The sequence below is a fragment of the Sesamum indicum genome, linkage group LG10 (genome assembly GCF_026168435.1).
Source record: "Sesamum indicum cultivar Baizhima isolate 11 linkage group LG10, ASM2616843v1, whole genome shotgun sequence".
NCBI lineage: Eukaryota > Viridiplantae > Streptophyta > Magnoliopsida > Lamiales > Pedaliaceae > Sesamum > Sesamum indicum.
This window is the reverse complement of record NC_142666.1, coordinates 351,113-369,990: the sequence shown is the minus strand read 5'-3', so window position 1 is coordinate 369,990 and position 18,878 is coordinate 351,113. Positions and strand designations below refer to the sequence as shown.

Below are 18,878 nucleotides of genomic sequence, written 5' to 3'. Positions count from 1 at the left end.
ATGGTTAGTTCTAATAGTAAAATGAAAGAGAATAACTTTAGCTTGAATTGTGTTTATGTAGTGGAAATATTTGCAACATCAGAAAAATGAATACGTGGCAACAATCTTGCAAAGTGAATAAATTTCTAGGTAAGAGATTATCGTAACTTCAAAAATCGTGTTGCACATGCAAAGCTACAAAGATGAGCTTTCGCTCTCAAATAATCCACTACATTTGTTGCTCTCAAAATCTTCAGCTACCACTACAGGGACAAATCATTAAACCCCAGAAACGAATCAATACAAACTTAATCCGAAATATTGACTAACCAAAATAGCAAGCCCTAAAGCAATGGCTATGAGAGAAGATGCCCAAGTGAGTTTCTCAGTTATCCTAGGGATCCTATCCTTAAGCGCCTGACTGCAGGACCCTATAAAGACAGTATAACTTCCCATAGCTATAACTGTCCCAACCAGGAACATGAATAGAAATGCAGCACCGGCTAACCGAGAAGGCAGAGCAATTGCTGGTAAAATCATCATCAGAGCATCAGGCTGCAACCCATGGACAATTCCTGTGGCGAATGTAGCAAAACCAATCTTCTTCTTTCCAACTGACGGGTTCGCAAGGGCTTCATACTCACTGACATCACACTCACCGTTTTCAAGGGCAACACATGGAACAGGGACTTCTGAAGCTTCCCTGATTCCCATGCCACCAATCACGAGCAGAGTAAAGCCCACCACTCTCGTCCCCCATGTTCTGATGATCTCAATATGAAGCCGATCTTTCAGGAGTAAAAAAAGCAAGCCAAATAACAATTGTCCAGCATCATGGCCGCATCCCCAAAGAGCTCCAACGGCAGCACTCTCCATCCTTGTGCGGCCTATTGAAAGTGGAGCTAATGCAGCAAGATGATCAGGACCAGATAATGTGTGTAAGCAACCAGCAAAGAAGCCAGTCCATGCACTGCTTAGTAACTCACTGCGGATCAGATTATTCCCAACTGAAACTGCAGCAGGACCTCCCGTCTTGGCCGCACTTTGGAAACTAGCAAAAGCGGGTGATACAGCTGCTGGGTGCAGGAATGCTAAAAAGATTGCTGATAGTAGTATCACTGTCCCAGCATTAACCACCTGAAATTTATTGAAAGTTACTCAATAACATTTGACACAACCATCCTATTTCATCTTAAGTCTACTGTAAACAAACAGCAACTACAAGGTGGAGTATGCAATTTACCAATCCGCTATACTGCTTCTGTACAAAAACAGAGAGATGCTTTAGAGAAAGAGGGTTGCAAAATGATGTCATATTGTTTTGCCTAATTATTCCAACTTAGCTGGAAATAAGCAATCCTCATGATGGGAAGAGGGAATGATTCCAAAGGAACCAAGAATCCGCATTGCTACTCATTTCAATGCCTACCAAATACGAGTTAGGAACAAAAATGTAGTATTATCCATGCTTGGAATGATCATGATTTTGTACTTAAGATAGTCTAAAATTTTCCAAGATTCCAATTTTGTGCTCTCCTCATAGATATCGCAACTCTTATCACTTAGATTAATAGTAACAGGAGGCACATTCAGGAAATACTGAATGGAGCCTCACATGTGAAATTCACAAAATATCCATTCAATCTAACAAAAAACATTATGACACGAGTAGTAAACTAATGATGCCTTATTTTACTCGTCATATCTAGCGAACACAAAAATATTTTTTTTTTTTAAAAAAAAAAAGAGGTAGACAGGAAACAAATAAACAGGGATAGAAAACTTGTTCAACAACCACATCTGAATTCTAGTCACCAATTTCGTTGTATAGCTCTAGGAAACAAATCCAGGAAAACAGAAAGCAAAACAGATCAAGAAACCTAATCCGAGGAATGAACTAAAAACAGAATCACTAGGGAGTTAGTACCTTTTGCTGCCGCGATAACTGGTGAGCAATCCGTTTGAGGAAATGGGGCTTAGGCTCAGACCCATTTGCGGAATCGACAGAGAAAAACAAATCTTTTCCCAGACCATCGTCGACAGCTTTGGGGGAAAGCAAAGAAGAGTTGTTGAGAGTGCAAGAGAGCGGGTTGAGTCGGCGTGATTGGAGCAACAGAGACGACGGCGTCGAAGAAGAAAAAGAAGGTGGCGGCGCGAGCTTCCGGGATGGGGGGAGTCGTGGAAGACATGGAGAATTGGGGTGGAGTTTAGATGGGATTGAATTGGAATAGATCAGCCTCTCCATTAGTGAAATTAATCTACGATTCCTTGAGTTTTTCCAATAATCTCCCCCTTTATTAAAGTCGGAGGAGTTTGGGGGAAAGAGAAGACAGAAGAGGCGGGTGGAAAGGATAAAGATAGTACCTACTCTCTCTCTCCCCAACAAATCCAAGAATTTCAGCGTTGCTACTTTTTAACTCTTCTCTTCAAATCTTTCTTACTTTATTCTTCTATTGTTGCATACTCAAATCCCATTAACATCGGGATATTATATTTATTCGCTTTAAATAATTATAATTTTTTAATTTAATCTTAATTGTGAAATTTGCAAAAAGGAATGAGTTGAGGAGGAGCAGAAATAGAGGAGGGAAGGTGTGGTGTGGCATAATAGAGTCCACAACTGTGCTCTTCGTGCATATGGGGTTTGGTGGCTTTCACATCTTTTGAAATGTTAATATTATAGAGTTTGAAGTGCTTCAAAGTCTTTGTCCAAACTCTCCACCAATTCCCAAATGTCAATGAAATACTAATGATGAGAAAATGTCGACAATGTGGGTGGAGTACTGTGGAGTGGACGAATCTTCATCTCGTCTTCATACCTATGTATATGCTTGCGCTTTCTACACAATCTCTAACTACAATCTTTCCTCGGCCCAATTTCGGCAGTACCTACAATATTGGGCCTGGCAATGTTGTTTAATTGACAAAAGCCTTCAATTTGGACTGTCAATATAAGATGAAGCCCATCTCTATATCGATGTTTTTTGTTAATTGGGCTTGTGTGCCCACATCTCTATTGAGGTAATTAACAAATAGTTCGGGGCTACCCGTTATATAGAATGATCAATTATATAATAAAGATGACCTCAAATTCAAAAGATTAGTACTTGTACTTATTGTTTAATATTTCATATTATTGCCACTGGACTACAAAATTCCAACATAGCATCATAAAAGTGACAACATGCACTTGATCATGTTTTTTTTAACTATATAATAATAATTGATCACTTTTTAATTAATTTAAGACTGATCAAACTTGTTTTGTGTTAGAATCTTATGTGAAAAAAGAGTAGAATATTTGTGTTGTGGGAGAGATGATGGGAATTGGCACCCACACAAGTAAGTGGCTCACAGTTTGCAGAGCACAAGTTCTAAACTTGTCATTTAGCAGAACAGATAGCTTCCCTCTTACGTGTCACCAGCCTACAAATTTCATTATCTCATAACAAACGAGAGGCCCCTAATACCCTTCCCATTCTGCAATCCACTGCTGCATCAGCCTCACCACACCAATGCGCATCATCCCACAATCAAGATCAACGGCGTTCAAGATTTGATCATACACCCACGACTCAACTCTTTATAATGGTCCGTCCCACATAGGATCAAGAATTATATATCCATTCCAAAACACAGGACCATAAGCTTTCAACTTGCTTCGTCATTGCACTTAACCAGAACAACTAACGTAAGACAGTCCAAGGGTGAAGCTGTTTTGTAATGGCGAAACCGCTGCAGGTTGAGGTCTACAATCCTAATGGGAAATACAGAGTTGTTAGCACCAAACCTATGCCGGGGACCCGATGGATTAATCTCTTGATCGAACAAGACTGTCGTCTCGAAGTAATTTTTCTTGGACTTTTTCATGCCAACTTCGCCTTTTCACACTTTGTTCTGATCACTCTTCTTTCATTTGCAGATTTGCACGCAGAAGAAAACCATATTGTCTGTTGAGGACATCATTTCTTTGATTGGTGATAAGTGTGATGGAGTCATTGGACAGGTAAAATTCACATACACAGACACATCACACACATAAGGTTTTTTGAGTAGCTATAATTTTACTTCAGTTTTAATGTTTTTTCTTCTTCTTTTCGATTGAGTTGAAGGTTTCTTGAGTTGGGTTTCGGGCTATGTTAATGATGTTTGATCTAATGTAATCTTTGTGGGGTGTTTCAGCTGACTGAAGACTGGGGAGAGAAGTTGTTTTCTGCATTGAGCAGAGCTGGAGGTAAAGCATTCAGCAATATGGCTGTGGGGTACAACAATGTTGATGTCAATGCTGCTAATAAGTACGGCGTTGCTGTTGGAAATACACCTGTGAGATTTTCTTCTTTATATATATAACTTCTGGTTGATTTTTTACATATGGATGAACTGGTAACTCTTGATTTACGTCGAGTAATTATTAGTACAGATGAGCTTTAGTTGCTTATTTTGTGGTCGGTGCATGAATTCTGTCTTGCATCATTTCGTCGTTCTGATCGGATATATAGTCAACTTAATCCAATATATTTATCGAATCAGGGAGTACTAACTGAGACTACAGCCGAGTTAGCAGCTTCACTTTCTTTATCAGCAGCAAGAAGAATTGTTGAAGCAGATGAATTCATGAGGGCTGGCTTATATGATGGATGGCTTCCTCATCTGTATGATTTCTCATTTTGCTTAATCAGTTTCCACAGTTTGTTACGTTTCTTTGTCAGTGCAACAACTTGATTAGGCTGATTTCTTTTGTAGTTTTGTGGGGAACTTGCTTAAAGGACAAACGGTCGGTGTGATTGGAGCAGGTCGCATTGGTTCTGCTTATGCTAGAATGATGGTATTTCTCATTGTCTCGCCCCCTTAAATATGTAGTAGGAGATGAGAATCCACCTCATTTGAGCAAATTTTGTTTGTAGGTCTCTGATATTCTCAACTATAATGCACAAATGCTTTGGATTATGTCTGCTATGTTTGCAACCATTATTTGTTCTCTCTTTATTCCCCGTTAAAGAAAGAAGAGATGGTTTCCTTTGGTTTATCGCAATAATTACAATGCTAATGGGGGAAATCGATGCTTCTGAAATAGGTTGAAGGGTTCAAAATGAACTTAATCTACTATGATCTCTACCAAGCCACTCGTCTTGAAAAGTTCGTCACAGGCATGTTTTAGTCAATGTACCAGTTTAATCACTCTTCCAGCTGATAACAAATACTTACAGTTCATCTTCAAATTGCAGCTTATGGCCAGTTCCTGAAAGCCAACGGTGAACAGCCCGTCACATGGAAACGGGCCTCAACAATGGAGGAGGTGCTTCGAGAGGCTGATGTGGTAAGCTTTCATCTGGTGACTTGGCCAACCCTTTATTTCTACAGAGTATTTGAATGAAATATGTTAACAGACACAGTCTATTTGATGCCTTTGCAGATAAGTCTTCATCCAGTGCTGGATAAAACAACTTACCATCTTGTCAATAAAGAAAGGCTTGCTATGATGAAGAAGGCAATGCATTCCTAACAATATTTCTCATCAGTTGAATTAGTTGAAACTATGATCTTGAGAACTTGATATTTTTGCACATTTATTACGCAGGAAGCCATCCTCATAAACTGCAGCAGGGGACCTGTAATAGATGAGGTGGCTCTTGTCGAGCATTTGAAAGCAACTCCTATGTTTCGAGTTGGGCTTGATGTCTTTGAGGTAACCAGTCTTTCTCATGACATGTTTTTCGTGTATCAGATTAAAAGTACAACAAAAATGTGTTTTGATGCAATAACTTTCAATCAGGATGAGCCATACATGAAACCTGGGCTAGCAGAAATGAAGAATGCTATTGTTGTGCCTCACATAGCCTCTGCTTCAAAGGTAATTCTTTGCTTCATTCCACATTAGCTGCCTGTTTTGGTGAATGCTTATGTTCCATGCTGTATGTGCAGTGGACTCGTGAAGGAATGGCAACATTGGCTGCACTAAATGTCCTGGTATGATGTGTCTTCAAACCTCATACTAGAAAGACTCTTTTTCTTTCTTAGGACAATCAACATTATCTTTTCTTATATTATAATACAGGGAAAGATAAAAGGATATCCCATTTGGTCCGATCCAAACCGCGTGGAACCATTTCTGAACGAGAATGCTCCACCACCTGCTGCCTGTCCAAGCATCGTGAACTCAAAAGCTTTAGGTAACTCGTGACAAACAGCAACGTTTGTGAATTCTTGTCATGATTATTTTTGGAGTTCCCTGAGTACAGCTTCCTTAACTTCTTGCAGGGTTGCCTGTTTCAAAGCTGTGAAGAAGGCGGCCTCTAGAGGAAATATGCAGATTTGATAAGAAAACTCTATAGTTTGTATCTTTCGTCTTACGACATTGTATATTTAATTATGCTATCTTTTACGGAGCTGCTTTTGGCTTTTGACCTAAACTTCTACTAATAGTAACAATCGAAAATTTCTTATATGCATTAAATATGTATAACTATTATAGTGTCAACTAATCATGCATCTTGACGATGTGGGATTATTACAGCCAGAAAGGCTTTGAGACCTAATACAAGAAACTGATGTTCATAATAATTCTTCTGTCTTTAAAACAATTCAAAAGATATGGTAGCTGCAATTTTTTAATATTTGCTGGCACAAAATTACATTTTTCGTTTTGTAATTATAATTGGTTAGTATTTTTGTCCAATAATTTACTCTATTTACATATTTAGTTATTTCTTGACGAATTGAGTTTTGTCATATTTGGTTCTGTTTTGACGAGTTTAGTCCCGTGTTAATAATCTTACTCCTCTTCATATTGGAATACATATTATTTTTTCTCCTCTAATTATAGGTCGTTAGCATCAAAATTGTCAAAACATGATCAAAGTTATCAAAAAAAGGACCAAATATGAAATGTTCATGACTAATCGTAAAAAAAAAAAAACTAAATATATACATAAAAAAATATTACGGGATAAAAAATGCTAATCATAAATACAGTATCAAAAATAAAATTGTGCCTTTGTTATATGACGGTTTCCGTTTCTTTTAATGATATGTTAACTTATTATCAGAAAAAATGAAAAAAGAAAAAAAAGTGACCAATTTTAGCAAATGCAATGCAGAATTCTTTTGGAATGATAAGTATACTATACTGATTTTTTATTTTAAATTTTTACTGTATCGTTTATTTATTTTAATATATATACTACGGGGTGGAGGATTTAAATTGAAAAATGTCCAATCTATGTGAAAATTTTCAAATTTAAAGCATTAAAATAAGTGAAAAGGAAAGAAGAAAACACACACAAAAGAAAGCGAGCAATATACGAAAATTGATTGAAAGGGAACAAAATTCAGGACTTGATTGAAATTATTACAAAAACGTAAGGACCTAATAGAAAGCAAAGCAAAGTACCCAGGGGGCTTCCTGCTACTTTCTTTTTCCGACGTTTCCTATTTCGACCTAAAACGCTTTTTACTTCATTTAAAATATGGAGAAGTCGCATTACAGTAGCTCACAGCATCGACGCTTTAAGTTCTATAAAGTTGGACCGACGGTCGAATATTTTCCTACTTTTCGCTCCTTTCAATTAGCACTATCTCAAGTTTTCTGTCTTCCGTTTCCTCTCTCTAAGGATTAGGGTTTTCTGAAATCCGTCGCTTGGTAAATCATGTCGTCTGGGGACGCCGCATCTTCAAAGATGATTGTTCTTAAGAGCTCCGACGGTGAGACATTCGAGGTGGAGGAGGCGGTTGCCGTCGAGTCACAGACTATAAAGCACATGATCGAGGACAACTGCGCCGACACCTGCATCCCGTTGCCTAACGTTACTTCGAAGATCCTCGCGAAGGTGATCGAATACTGCAAGCGCCACGTCGACGCCGCAGCCAAGGCTAACGCCGATGGCGCCCTGACGCCGGCTGACAAAGTTGTGGACGAAGATTTGAAAGCGTTTGATACTGAGTTTGTGAAGGTCGATCAGGGCACGCTGTTTGACCTGATTTTGGTATGTCCGCTATGTTCTTGTTCTTTCGCCATCTTCTTGTGGTTTCTTGTTCTTGGAAACGTATTGCCGTTTCCTCTTTTCATGATATATACCTGTCGAATTTGATTGTGTTGCCCTTGGTTTTCCCTTTTTTCAAATATTCCCTGTTTAAACTGCATATTTTTTTCTTAGTTGTGTCAAGTGAATTTTGTTGGTTTTACATTTTTATTGTGGTCTCTTTAGTTATCTCCACTTAGCTGTGGATTTATTGGACTCTGACTTAGCCTCTCCTTGGTTTGCTCTTGGTTGTTGTGGTTTTCTGCGTTATGCATGCTTAAGTGTGTGAAGGACGCAATAACTCTTTCTGGCTTTCTAGGAATGTGTATTTTTCATGTCTTTTTGACATTTGGGATATCTTGCTGTCGCATAAGCTTTGTCCTAGATTATTGTCATTATTGTTCTAGTGTTTCCAATGTCACAAAGTTTTTTCGCTGGGCTTATTTACTGTTAGCATGATTTCTCATTTTCTTTCTCTTGTTTGATCAAATATATACTTTTAGTATCACTGAAGTTTTTCTTTATCAGCTTCATGGTTTCATACAGGGGTCACAGTATGGATTTCATTTAATTGGCTATTTCTACCTTAAATGGATGCTTCATTGTCTTAATTTTTTAATCCGATGGTGAACCAATGCAACTATTGGTACTGCTAATTACATGATATGAATTTTCCTCTTATAATTGAATCCTGGATATGAAGTTTTTGCACCCTTATGACCTCTTAGTATGTTGTTATTAATGTAAGTATGTACTTGTCGAACATTGTCATTCCACATATTTCTGCATTCCGGTAGTTATGCTCTTGGCACCTTTTTTGTAAAGAAGGTGGAGTTTCGTTGTGAGATTGCATGAATAGCTTCAAATTCTTGTTTCTGATGAACTGTGGGATTTTCTTCAGGCTGCAAACTACCTCAATATCAAGAGCCTGCTTGACCTTACCTGTCAAACTGTTGCTGACATGATCAAAGGGAAGACACCTGAGGAAATTCGTAAGACTTTCAACATTAAAAATGACTTTACTCCAGAAGAGGAAGAGGAGGTTCGCAGGGAAAATGCATGGGCATTTGAGTGATGCCTTAATGATGTCTATAAATTGGTAGTTATCCTTTGTTCCTGTGGCAAACTGCTGTTAGTAAATATGTGGTATCTTGTTCTGATGAAAAAGTTCTATTTTATCTATGGTTCATCAAATCTGAACCCTATCATGGTGTGATAACAAGTTGCGTATGTGTCATTTGGTGGTTATGTTAGTTTCTTCAGTATGTTATCTGTGGTCCCTTCAATTAATCTGTGTGTATACCTTTCCATTTGCTTCAACAACTAGAATATGTTGGATAATGCTCCGGGTTGTATCTGGAGCATCACGAAATATTGCTGTCTATAGAGGAGATAAAATTGTTTCAATGGTTCTTTGTTATCATGATTGATAAAGGAGGTCTCTTTAAGTTTCATGGTACGACACCCATCAAATAATTTTCAGCATCTATCAATGGGTTTTTGGGTTATGAAGCGTGGATATTTCAATTCTCTCTATTTCATAGCAAGTCTTGACCGGGTGGGGAGCGCTGTATTGTGGACATGAGCTGCTGTTGTAAATGACCCATATGCCTGCAGAACTTGTAATGCGTGCTTTAATACTATATTTTTGAACTGAAATCAGCGGTATATGCTAAGATCCGGCTGATTTACATCTCTCAATCTGGAAGGAAGTTCTCTCCAAAGGCCCTATTATCATCCCTGAAATAGGGAATATGTGGATTCCGAGTTGGAGTCCGAATGAAATTGTTGAAGCGTTGATATAACAGCACGAGTTTTTTCCCAGCATTAACAGGAAAAACGAGTACTTCTTGCTGAGGTTCAGCCGGTGTTCCATATCAGCCAAAAAATATTTCAGCTGTCAAACTCAGAACTCTACATTATGGGCTGGTGGGCATTGCCTTATATGTGCCGGGCCTGACAATCGGGTAACCCCTTAGGAGATTTTGTTGTGGGCCTAAGCTTTAGCTGGTGATTGTTTCTCGGCCCTTTACATTTCTCCATCTATGCTATTAACAACCCTTCAATGACAGACTACACATTGCAAGTCATCTGTGCGTGTGTGTAAACAGGGTTTAGTTGTATATAATACGAGAAAAATACAGTGTGGATCATGTTTATTGGTGATTTTTGACCTACTCAGTTTGCTTTTATCGCTTTATCACAAGTGGAATTTCTTTAAGAATCTGAGTTTGTTTTTCTTCAGCAAAAGTCAGCACTTTAAACCAAGCATAAAACTAAAGAAGTGAGGAGTGAAAAAAGATAATCTTGATTATATTTTGAGAATCAACAACATATAAATTAATAAACAGTTGTTGAGGAAGTGGATATATAATCAGAAACATGGAACCATCGAAATGATTGGAAAGCTACAGCTGCCCGCTTATGAAATTTGGTGTCACATAAAGATGGGAAAATGAGGCGGAATATTCTAAGTTATATCCCCACCCCATTAATGGAACTATGCCATCTCCTCTTTCTCACTCAAGCAAAGCACTCGGAGGAAACTAGTGGCAGCAGACGAGTCGAGAGATCGTGAGCTGGCTTGATTTTGAGCTTGATTTGTGCTCGAGCTCAATCCTTTCTGTTAAATAGTTCGTGAGTTTTTTTTATTTTTTTTATGTTTAAAATTTTTATATATTTAATTTCATATTCAATACTTTATCAATTTTATACTCAAAATTGACCATATATTATAATTATTGATTATTTTCATATATATTTTTGGATAACAATAAATTATAGTACTTTTATTTATACATTTAATCTTTATACAAAAATAAATTTAATCAATAACTTAGTAAATTATAATATTTTTTATAATTAAAATTATTATTTAATATGACGCATATAAACTTTATGTCATATTTTAATATATATTTGTATTGTGTTATATTTTTTTTAATTGACAGGTAATTCACTTATGATTCTTTTATCAATTTTTGAGTTTTATATTTATATCAAGATACATATTATGTATTATGGAATCTATTTTATTATTTATAAATTTATGTTGAAATTTAGTGATTTTTATGAATTAATCTAAAAATAATGATAATAATAATAATAACAATGATGGTTGAACAATTTTAATTATTATTTTATTATATATATAATGAGAGAAAAAGTTTAAACAATAATTACAATATCTTAAAATTCGGGCACCCGATTCATATCAAATATAAATAAATATAAAACTGTGTCCAATAGATTTTACTAATTATATTACTGCTAAACTAGTTAGTAGTTTGTATTTATAACAATAAATCAAAATTTCATACTATATTTTGGTATATTTATAACATAGTATACATTATACAATCTATTTTATTACTTATAAATTTATGTAAAAATTTAATGATTTAATCTAATAATAATAATAAAAAAAATATCAAGCTCAAGCTCGTATTAGAAGTATTTATAATTATAGCTAAACATATATGAAAACAGTGATTTATTTGTGCATGAGGGGTTAACCTTCTAGTATTTGTGAACAATACTTGTGACAGACAGACAGTATCTCGTTGTGCAAATTTGTTGGGAGATGATGACTGATTAATGATCAAAGATTTGGTTGTCAAGTTCTTGCAGCCACATGTTATTGTCACAATTCAACACTAATTAACAGGATTCCCGACTTCTGATTAATATGCAATAATTGTGATATTTCATATATATGTTTGCACATGCCACCATTCCCCCACTACGCACCCAATTATAAATTTCATGTTACAAAAATAACAATCAATATATACACAATTTCACAAATCAAATTTATAATTTCTTATTAAAAAAACTTCAAAGTTTGAAACACATAATTAGATATGTTGTTTATATTATAAATTTATCTAAATAAGAGTTAATATCGTAACAACTCTTGTTAATAATCCAATCATAAGTTTTTGTGTGAAAACAACAACATATTTGAATCAATTAATAACATAATTGTTATAAATACTGACAAGTTACTTTCAAGCAAAATATATATATATATATATATATATATAACCTTCACATTTATATTATTATTATAGATTAATTAATAAAAAGAAAATCCAAAAGGAGAAAAGCGTTTCTCTAACGGTTCAAGAACCCTCTGGAAACGTCGAGCCAGTCTTCCCAATTATGGGAAAAAAGAGGTGCACACGTGTCGGCCTCTGGACGGTCTATCCTGGCTCAATTATTCTGTTTGAGAAAAATTCAAAGAAAAGCATTGGTTCATGAGCTCAGCTCAGTGTGGAAGTAGCTGAAACTGAGTGGGTTTAGTAATTTGTAACTTTCTCCATGTCATCTACTAAACTTATAAGACATCATATTACATCCATGTAATCTATATATATATATATGTATATATTACTTTCAAGAAAAAATAAAACTTTTTTTAAATAATAATAATGATAAAATATTATTTATAATGATAGAACCGTGTATTATACAACTGAATTGGATAAGTTATTAGCAACGCCTAATTCAACAAAAAAAACTTGTAAAATATAATGCTTCAATCTTACAACAGTTAAATTCACTTATATGTTTATAATAGTTTTTAGTTGATTGGAAAGTAAGTATTGATTTATATAATTATTAAAATAGAGATAATATAAACAATTAATATTTGTGTTTTTGTTTGATTAAAAATTGGAGGGGATGGAAAATAAGTAGATGAAGCATTGTTGCGGCGGGGTGGAGTGGATGTGGATGTGGATGTCCGAATTTGAATTGGAATGGGGAAAAGAGATTGAGAAGAAAAAGTGGTCCGCACCCTTTCTCTTTCCCCATCAAACCTGACATTGCCAGCTGTTTCCCACATCATTTTTTTTTTAATTCTACATTACTCCTAACGCACAATCTTAAGCTCATATAATTCATAAATATGAGCTTATGCTTTACATTTTATTTTATATAAATTATGATTTTTTTATTATTATTGATTTATTAATCCCTATCAAGTTACAATAATAATAATTAAAATAAAAACCCACCCCTTTTTAAATGATTAATTAGATTTTAAGATTGTCATTGAAATTTCTTTTTTAGATAGTCTAATAAGGTAAATGTAAGTTTTACAGACCTTTGGGACTTTCTCAGATACTTGGAGTAGTCCTTATCCAAAAAAAAAAAAAGAAAAAAAAAGAAAAAAAAATTTGTCTTTACTTTATAAAAAATGAAAATATTCTCAAAAAAGGTGTCAGAAAACATATCTTCTTATAAAAATTTAACAATTGTGGTTAAAAGAAAATAGAATGAAAATTCCACACAGAATAGAGTTTAATTAATTAAAAGAGAGATAAGAATGGAAGGACATATGATATGATATAATATAATATGATTGATGATCAACTACATTAATTAATTAATACAATAATTAAAAGAGTAGAGTTTTAATTTTTTATATGATTTGAGCATCACAGAATTTCAAAGGATAAGGACAAGAATGGACAGCATCTATAATAATAATGATATTAAAAATATAATATAATATGTTGATGACAGATGAGCTTAATTCCCACCTCACAAAAATTATATTTATATAAGAATGTTTGGTCCATTTCTTACCAACAATTCTCTATTTTTAATCTAATGTATGCCCATATCATTTCTACCTATAACAAAAATTTACCTACCTTTCTTTTCACACACATTATTAAGCTATATATGAAGTGATGTTTTATCTTATCCAAAACCCCATTTTTTTATTAATTTATGATTTAATTTTAGATATCAAAATCATTCAACCATTTTTAAAAATGTTGGAACTGGTAAGTAAGACATGGACGTTTTATGTAACAATGCCCATATTCTTGTGTTTAGAATAGATTTTAATGAATTTTATTTTTAGGTTTGTCGTAATTACAGTTATTTTTTCTCTTTTTTTGTTTGAAAAATTACAAATACCTCTTTGTATTATTGATTGTCTAATAAATAAAAATCCCTCCTGATAATCTATTACAAGGGTATTGTTAAACAATTATTAATTCTAATAAAATATTTATAGAAAAATAGATTGTCAGTTGGGATAATAGGCATAATTTGGAAGAATGAGTAATAGTTATCTTAAGGAAATAAGGATGTGGAGGCAAAGCAAAGGCCTTTTTCAAGTGTAGGTAAATAATAATAATAGTTTGATTTGATTTTGAGGGGTAGGAAAGAGTGAAAAATGAGGTAAAACAAATACTGTAAATGGGATAAGAAAGGAAAAGGACACGTAACCGTTGGGGTTTGGGCTTTGCTGCAGTGGACCCGCCCACTTCTACAATCCCGCACATGGTCTTGCTGTCTTCTTTCCCCACCTCTCTTTCTCCTCTTACATTCTTTTTTTTTTTTTTTTTTTTTTAAATTTCAAAAGTTTTAATCCCCACTAATTATTTCTTATCTTTTTAATACTTATTATGACTCATCATTAATTGGTATATAACCTGATTATCTATCCATTATTTTTTCATATCTCTCTTTTTAATAATTTTGAATTTATTTATTATAAATCCATATTCTATTTCATTTTATACTATATATATAAAAATTATATTAATTACTATTATATTTAAATATATATATATATATATATAATAAGGATTAACTACACTCTTCTCCCCTGAAATTTAATATAATTACACATAAACCCTCTATAGTTTGGAAAATTACATTTAGCATTCCTGAGTCTGCTTCCGTCGAGCAAATTAGTTCATTCGTTGGTCAAAATTTACTGAATTTAATAATATTAACAAAAAAACTGATGAAAATTAATATTTACTCTCTATTAACTTATTACTAAGTTATAATATGTCAAATAATTTCTTTCGAAATAAACTATCCTTATAACAATGGAGATATACCACCTCACATACATTAACGCGTGAAAACGTATAAGGGTAATTTAATTATAAAATAATTTATTTGACTTGTAATAAGTCAATTGAGAGTAAATATAGATTTTTTCTCAATTTTTTTGTTAATATCAACAATTTTGGTAATTTTTGAGCAATGGAGGAACTTATTTGTTAAACAAAAAGTATAATTTCTCACTAGATGTTCGGAGAGGAGAGTGTAATTATCCATAAAATAATATATGTATGTGAAGTTTAATGCTATTATAATATATTAATTTAAAATAGAAAGGTTGGTTGTAATTATGAGTTATTAGTTATTTAATAAACGTTTGGGTCTCGGAAATCAATTTCCGAAAATACCCTTTATCCTCCCCTCCGGTCTTCCACTCTTATAAACGTACTCTCTCGCTGCATATGCGAAGACACACTACACGGAAAAGGCAGAAGATAAAATCAGAGAAAAGAAAGGGGTTTGAGTTTGTTTACAGAGAGATATGACGAAGGAAGTGAGTGAAGAGCCGCCGGTGCACCACCACGGCAAGGACTACGTCGACCCTCCGCCGGCTCCGCTTTTTGATGTGGGTGAGCTCAAGCTCTGGTCTTTCTACAGAGCACTAATTGCCGAGTTTATTGCCACCCTTCTCTTCCTCTACGTCACTGTCGCTACGGTCATCGGCCACAAGAAGCTCAACGCCGCCGACCAATGCGACGGAGTTGGCATCCTCGGCATCGCCTGGGCTTTTGGCGGCATGATCTTCATCCTTGTCTACTGCACTGCCGGAATCTCAGGTTGCCCTCGGGCCCCAAACAAAAGACCCTAAAGTAAACTTTAATACTCTTTTTCAGCTGGAACTTTACTGAATTTTTTACTTTTTCTCGAAATATTTTCAGGTGGTCACATTAACCCAGCCGTGACCTTCGGGCTGTTCCTTGCCCGGAAGGTGTCGCTGATCCGGGCTTTGGGGTACATGATAGCACAGTGTTTGGGTGCTATCTGCGGCGTGGGTTTGGTGAAAGCCTTCATGAAAAGCTACTATAACGGGCTCGGCGGTGGAGCTAACTCAGTAGCACCAGGGTATAACAAGGGAACTGCACTTGGTGCTGAGATTATTGGTACCTTTGTGCTTGTTTACACTGTTTTCTCCGCCACTGACCCCAAGAGGAGCGCGCGTGACTCTCACGTTCCGGTATGCACTAAAAACACATCTACACACACACACACATATATACTTCATTTTCGTTTGAAATATTTGGAAGATGAATGAAGAGTATAAGAGAGTGATTCTTGAATTTTGCGTGTACTGTACCGCGTAGGTGTTGGCTCCACTTCCCATCGGATTTGCAGTTTTCATGGTTCACTTGGCCACCATCCCCATCACCGGAACTGGCATCAACCCTGCTAGGAGCTTCGGAGCTGCTGTCATCTACAACAACGACAAAGTTTGGGATGACCACGTATGTTTTTTTCCCCTTAAATTTAAAGGAATATTAATAAATGATAAAAGTGAGGTTTTTTTCATGATTATTATGAATATAGAGATGAATTATTGAGAGTGAAGTTAATTAGCGTGGATGATGAATGAATTGTTGTGCAGTGGATTTTCTGGGTCGGACCGTTTGTGGGAGCACTGGCGGCGGCGGCATACCACCAGTACATATTGAGGGCGGCGGCAATTAAGGCTCTGGGATCCTTCAGGAGCAACCCCACCAACTGATGAGTGTTGTGGAAGAAGAAGTGAAAGATTGAATTAATCTGTTGTTATATTGTATCTCTAATTATGTAATTGTTGGCTTTTGTGTGCAATGAGAGGAGAATGTTTATTGTCATCAGCCCTCGTCTGTTCTTCTTCTTCCCTTTGTTCTACTTTTTTTCGTACAGTTTTTTTAATATTTTGTTGTTAGCTTTGGTTGTCGCCTCTGTATTGTAGCAATTAGCGCAGTGATGGTGGTGCTGTGTTCTGTCTCTCTCTTACAATATTTGAAAGCAAACTTGGTGAGTATGATGATGGGGACCATTGAATTATAGAGTAGGGTAGGGAAGGGCCTGCAGTGCCATGTCCAGCGATGATGGTAGAATTAGGAAGCCATCACTTCACTGTTTAATTGGAAAATATGTGCTATATTATTATTCATAAAATCAATGTATGTTATATATAATATAATTGGTATAAATCCCCTAAATCCAATTTGAGTTAGAATTAATTGCACCTAGTTTTCTCATGCTAAGGAAAACGACTCTTGTGTTTACGTAACACTGCACAATTGCCAATTTTGCGAGGTTTACTATATCTACTGGTGATATTATATTTGATTACAAATATTTTAGGTGATATTTTCTTTCTAATTACTTTGTCTTTAATACGTAAGGTATGGTGTTAGAATCATAGATTAGTGAATGAATTTAAATTACAATATGGGTTTCGCAGAAGAAAGCCGTAGCAAACATTCAATAATTTGACATAAAATAGTTACTAAAATGGAATGAATGAATTAGTGAAAGGTTGATTGGGAGAAGGAGAAGGAGAAGGGCGAGGGTGGGTTGCTGGTTTGGCAGATGGGAAATGGACAAATGGTACTGACGTGGTTAGTGGGCGTGAAGTGAATTGAGATTTGAGAGAGAGAGGAAGTGAAGTGTGAAGCCGAAATCCTGACCTTCACTTTTTGTTGGTAATAGGAAAGATCCTCAAGACATATCCGGCCGCGTGTCACTTGAGTTGAGATGCTATTGCTCCACTCCTCATCCTCTCCATACTATCAAAACATCAAAGACACACTCATTCCTCAACCCCATCCTTTGTTTTATTCAACCCAAAATAGACAAGGCAGGCGGCTATCAATATACTATTTCTCTTTCAACCTCATCATAAAATTCAACCCATACTTACTAATAATTATTCACCGACATGCTAACTGGTTATAATTCAACTATGTTCGCATGTACCGGCCAAGAAAATAAATAATAAATGTGCTACTCCACACTCTAAATGAGAGATTATAGTCACAAGGATGCAGTCATCAATTAGAAATGTTATTCCAAAGTTAGAGGATGTCTGTCCCCTCCACGATTACACCAATAAGCCCATTCAATAGCTCTCATAGCCCATTCAACAAGGCCCAAATGTGAATGGCTGGATTATCACAGATTGGGCCCAGAAGCCCATTCAAATAGGCCCAAACATTTCAAACAGAAGCCTATCATAAAGTCAAACATGGTCGTATTACGATTTCCCCTTTCCCAAGAATGCACTGAATAGTAGTCGTTATTTCTCCAGTTGAAAAACCCTAGCTCACCTCATAAACCCCTCACTTCCCATTTCTCGCTCACTCCTAAGCTACACATAAACACAACACCCCTGTATCTGTAACCCTGATTTGCGTGGAGATGTTCGCCGGAAGATTCAAAGAGCTGGTGAAAAAGTATGGTAAAGTAGGATTGGGCGTACATTTCTCAGTCTCCGCCGCCTCAATTTCTGGTCTTTACGTTGCCATTAAGAACAACGTAGATGTTGAATCCATGCTCGAGAAAGTTGGCATGCCCAGCCTCGCAAAGGATAAGGAAACCAAAACTTCCGATCTGCCAGCCGAAAATCCCGAAACGGCTATCGGCTCTGATTCAGGTTTCCGGAACGATCGGACAGTGGAGAAGGAGAGGAATCGGACGGCTGAGCTGGCGGCCTCTAGCGGCGGTGCTTTGGCTTTGGCTGTGTTGATTAATAAGGCGCTTTTTCCAGTTCGGGTTCCGATCACATTTGCGCTTACACCGTCGATAGCGCGGTTTCTTGCGAGGCGCAATCTCATCAAGAACAATGTATGATTACTTATGTTTTTTTTTTGTGATTCTTGTTTTAAAGATACAATTAGTAGTTACAAGCTAGCTCTGTTTACCAAAATTTGTTCATTTTGATGCAATGTGGATTTGGAATAAAAGCAGAGGCAGAAAGCTGTGGTTAATGCACTTAGGTCTATATTGTGTACTTTAGATTTTGATCTTTTTTCTTTCAGATGGGCGTTCATT

At 35.8% G+C, this 18,878-nt stretch overlaps 5 protein-coding genes across 5 annotated transcripts; 4 read left to right on the top strand and 1 right to left on the bottom strand.

Moving 5' to 3' along the window:
• Positions 1-114: 114 nt before the first annotated feature.
• Positions 115-2,449, bottom strand: LOC105173029 (chloroplast protein FOR GROWTH AND FERTILITY 2). The gene is made up of 2 exons (XM_011094667.3): positions 1,907-2,449; positions 115-1,116 (listed from the first exon to the last, which is right to left on the bottom strand). Exons 1-2 carry the CDS (start codon positions 2,222-2,224, stop codon positions 277-279), a joined length of 1,158 nt encoding a protein of 385 aa, XP_011092969.2. The 5' UTR covers positions 2,225-2,449; the 3' UTR covers positions 115-276.
• A 1,011-nt stretch (positions 2,450-3,460) lies between these two features.
• On the top strand, positions 3,461-6,424 carry HPR (hydroxypyruvate reductase). Its single transcript, XM_011094666.3, has 13 exons — positions 3,461-3,825; positions 3,902-3,985; positions 4,162-4,302; positions 4,510-4,631; positions 4,723-4,804; positions 5,054-5,126; positions 5,205-5,296; positions 5,393-5,467; positions 5,558-5,665; positions 5,753-5,830; positions 5,902-5,946; positions 6,035-6,149; positions 6,238-6,424. Exons 1-13 carry the CDS (start codon positions 3,703-3,705, stop codon positions 6,258-6,260), a joined length of 1,161 nt encoding a protein of 386 aa, XP_011092968.1. The 5' UTR covers positions 3,461-3,702; the 3' UTR covers positions 6,261-6,424.
• A 1,091-nt stretch (positions 6,425-7,515) lies between these two features.
• On the top strand, positions 7,516-9,267 carry LOC105173027 (SKP1-like protein 1A). Its single transcript, XM_011094665.3, has 2 exons — positions 7,516-7,961; positions 8,899-9,267. The coding sequence occupies exons 1-2, from the start codon at positions 7,626-7,628 to the stop codon at positions 9,070-9,072; spliced, it is 510 nt and encodes a 169-aa protein (XP_011092967.1). The 5' UTR covers positions 7,516-7,625; the 3' UTR covers positions 9,073-9,267.
• Positions 9,268-15,280: 6,013 nt separating this feature from the next.
• LOC105173026 (aquaporin PIP2-7) lies at positions 15,281-16,693 on the top strand. The gene is made up of 4 exons (XM_011094664.3): positions 15,281-15,652; positions 15,755-16,050; positions 16,178-16,318; positions 16,459-16,693. Exons 1-4 carry the CDS (start codon positions 15,358-15,360, stop codon positions 16,576-16,578), a joined length of 852 nt encoding a protein of 283 aa, XP_011092966.1. The 5' UTR covers positions 15,281-15,357; the 3' UTR covers positions 16,579-16,693.
• Positions 16,694-18,084: 1,391 nt separating this feature from the next.
• Positions 18,085-18,818, top strand: LOC105173025 (transmembrane protein, putative (DUF1279)). The gene has a single exon (XM_011094663.3). It carries the CDS (start codon positions 18,246-18,248, stop codon positions 18,675-18,677), a length of 432 nt encoding a protein of 143 aa, XP_011092965.1. The 5' UTR covers positions 18,085-18,245; the 3' UTR covers positions 18,678-18,818.
• The last annotated feature ends 60 nt before the right edge of the window (positions 18,819-18,878 follow it).

What these genes read in the sequence shown, in the direction of transcription:
- LOC105173029 (XM_011094667.3), bottom strand. Translation starts at nt 2,224, where the DNA reads ATGGAGAGGCTGATCTATTCCAATTCAATCCCATCTAAACTCCACCCC. An exon ending in AGTTATCGCGGCAGCAAAAG is followed by an intron (nt 1,117 to 1,906) that starts GTACTAACTCCC and finishes AATAAATTTCAG; the next exon opens with GTGGTTAATGCTGGGACAGT.
- HPR (XM_011094666.3), top strand. Translation starts at nt 3,703, where the DNA reads ATGGCGAAACCGCTGCAGGTTGAGGTCTACAATCCTAATGGGAAATAC. An exon ending in TTGCTGTTGGAAATACACCT is followed by an intron (nt 4,303 to 4,509) that starts GTGAGATTTTCT and finishes TTATCGAATCAG; the next exon opens with GGAGTACTAACTGAGACTAC. An exon ending in TGCTTCGAGAGGCTGATGTG is followed by an intron (nt 5,297 to 5,392) that starts GTAAGCTTTCAT and finishes ATGCCTTTGCAG; the next exon opens with ATAAGTCTTCATCCAGTGCT.
- LOC105173027 (XM_011094665.3), top strand. Translation starts at nt 7,626, where the DNA reads ATGTCGTCTGGGGACGCCGCATCTTCAAAGATGATTGTTCTTAAGAGC. An exon ending in CGCTGTTTGACCTGATTTTG is followed by an intron (nt 7,962 to 8,898) that starts GTATGTCCGCTA and finishes GATTTTCTTCAG; the next exon opens with GCTGCAAACTACCTCAATAT.
- LOC105173026 (XM_011094664.3), top strand. Translation starts at nt 15,358, where the DNA reads ATGACGAAGGAAGTGAGTGAAGAGCCGCCGGTGCACCACCACGGCAAG. An exon ending in CTGCACTGCCGGAATCTCAG is followed by an intron (nt 15,653 to 15,754) that starts GTTGCCCTCGGG and finishes AAATATTTTCAG; the next exon opens with GTGGTCACATTAACCCAGCC. An exon ending in CGCGTGACTCTCACGTTCCG is followed by an intron (nt 16,051 to 16,177) that starts GTATGCACTAAA and finishes TGTACCGCGTAG; the next exon opens with GTGTTGGCTCCACTTCCCAT.
- LOC105173025 (XM_011094663.3), top strand. Translation starts at nt 18,246, where the DNA reads ATGTTCGCCGGAAGATTCAAAGAGCTGGTGAAAAAGTATGGTAAAGTA.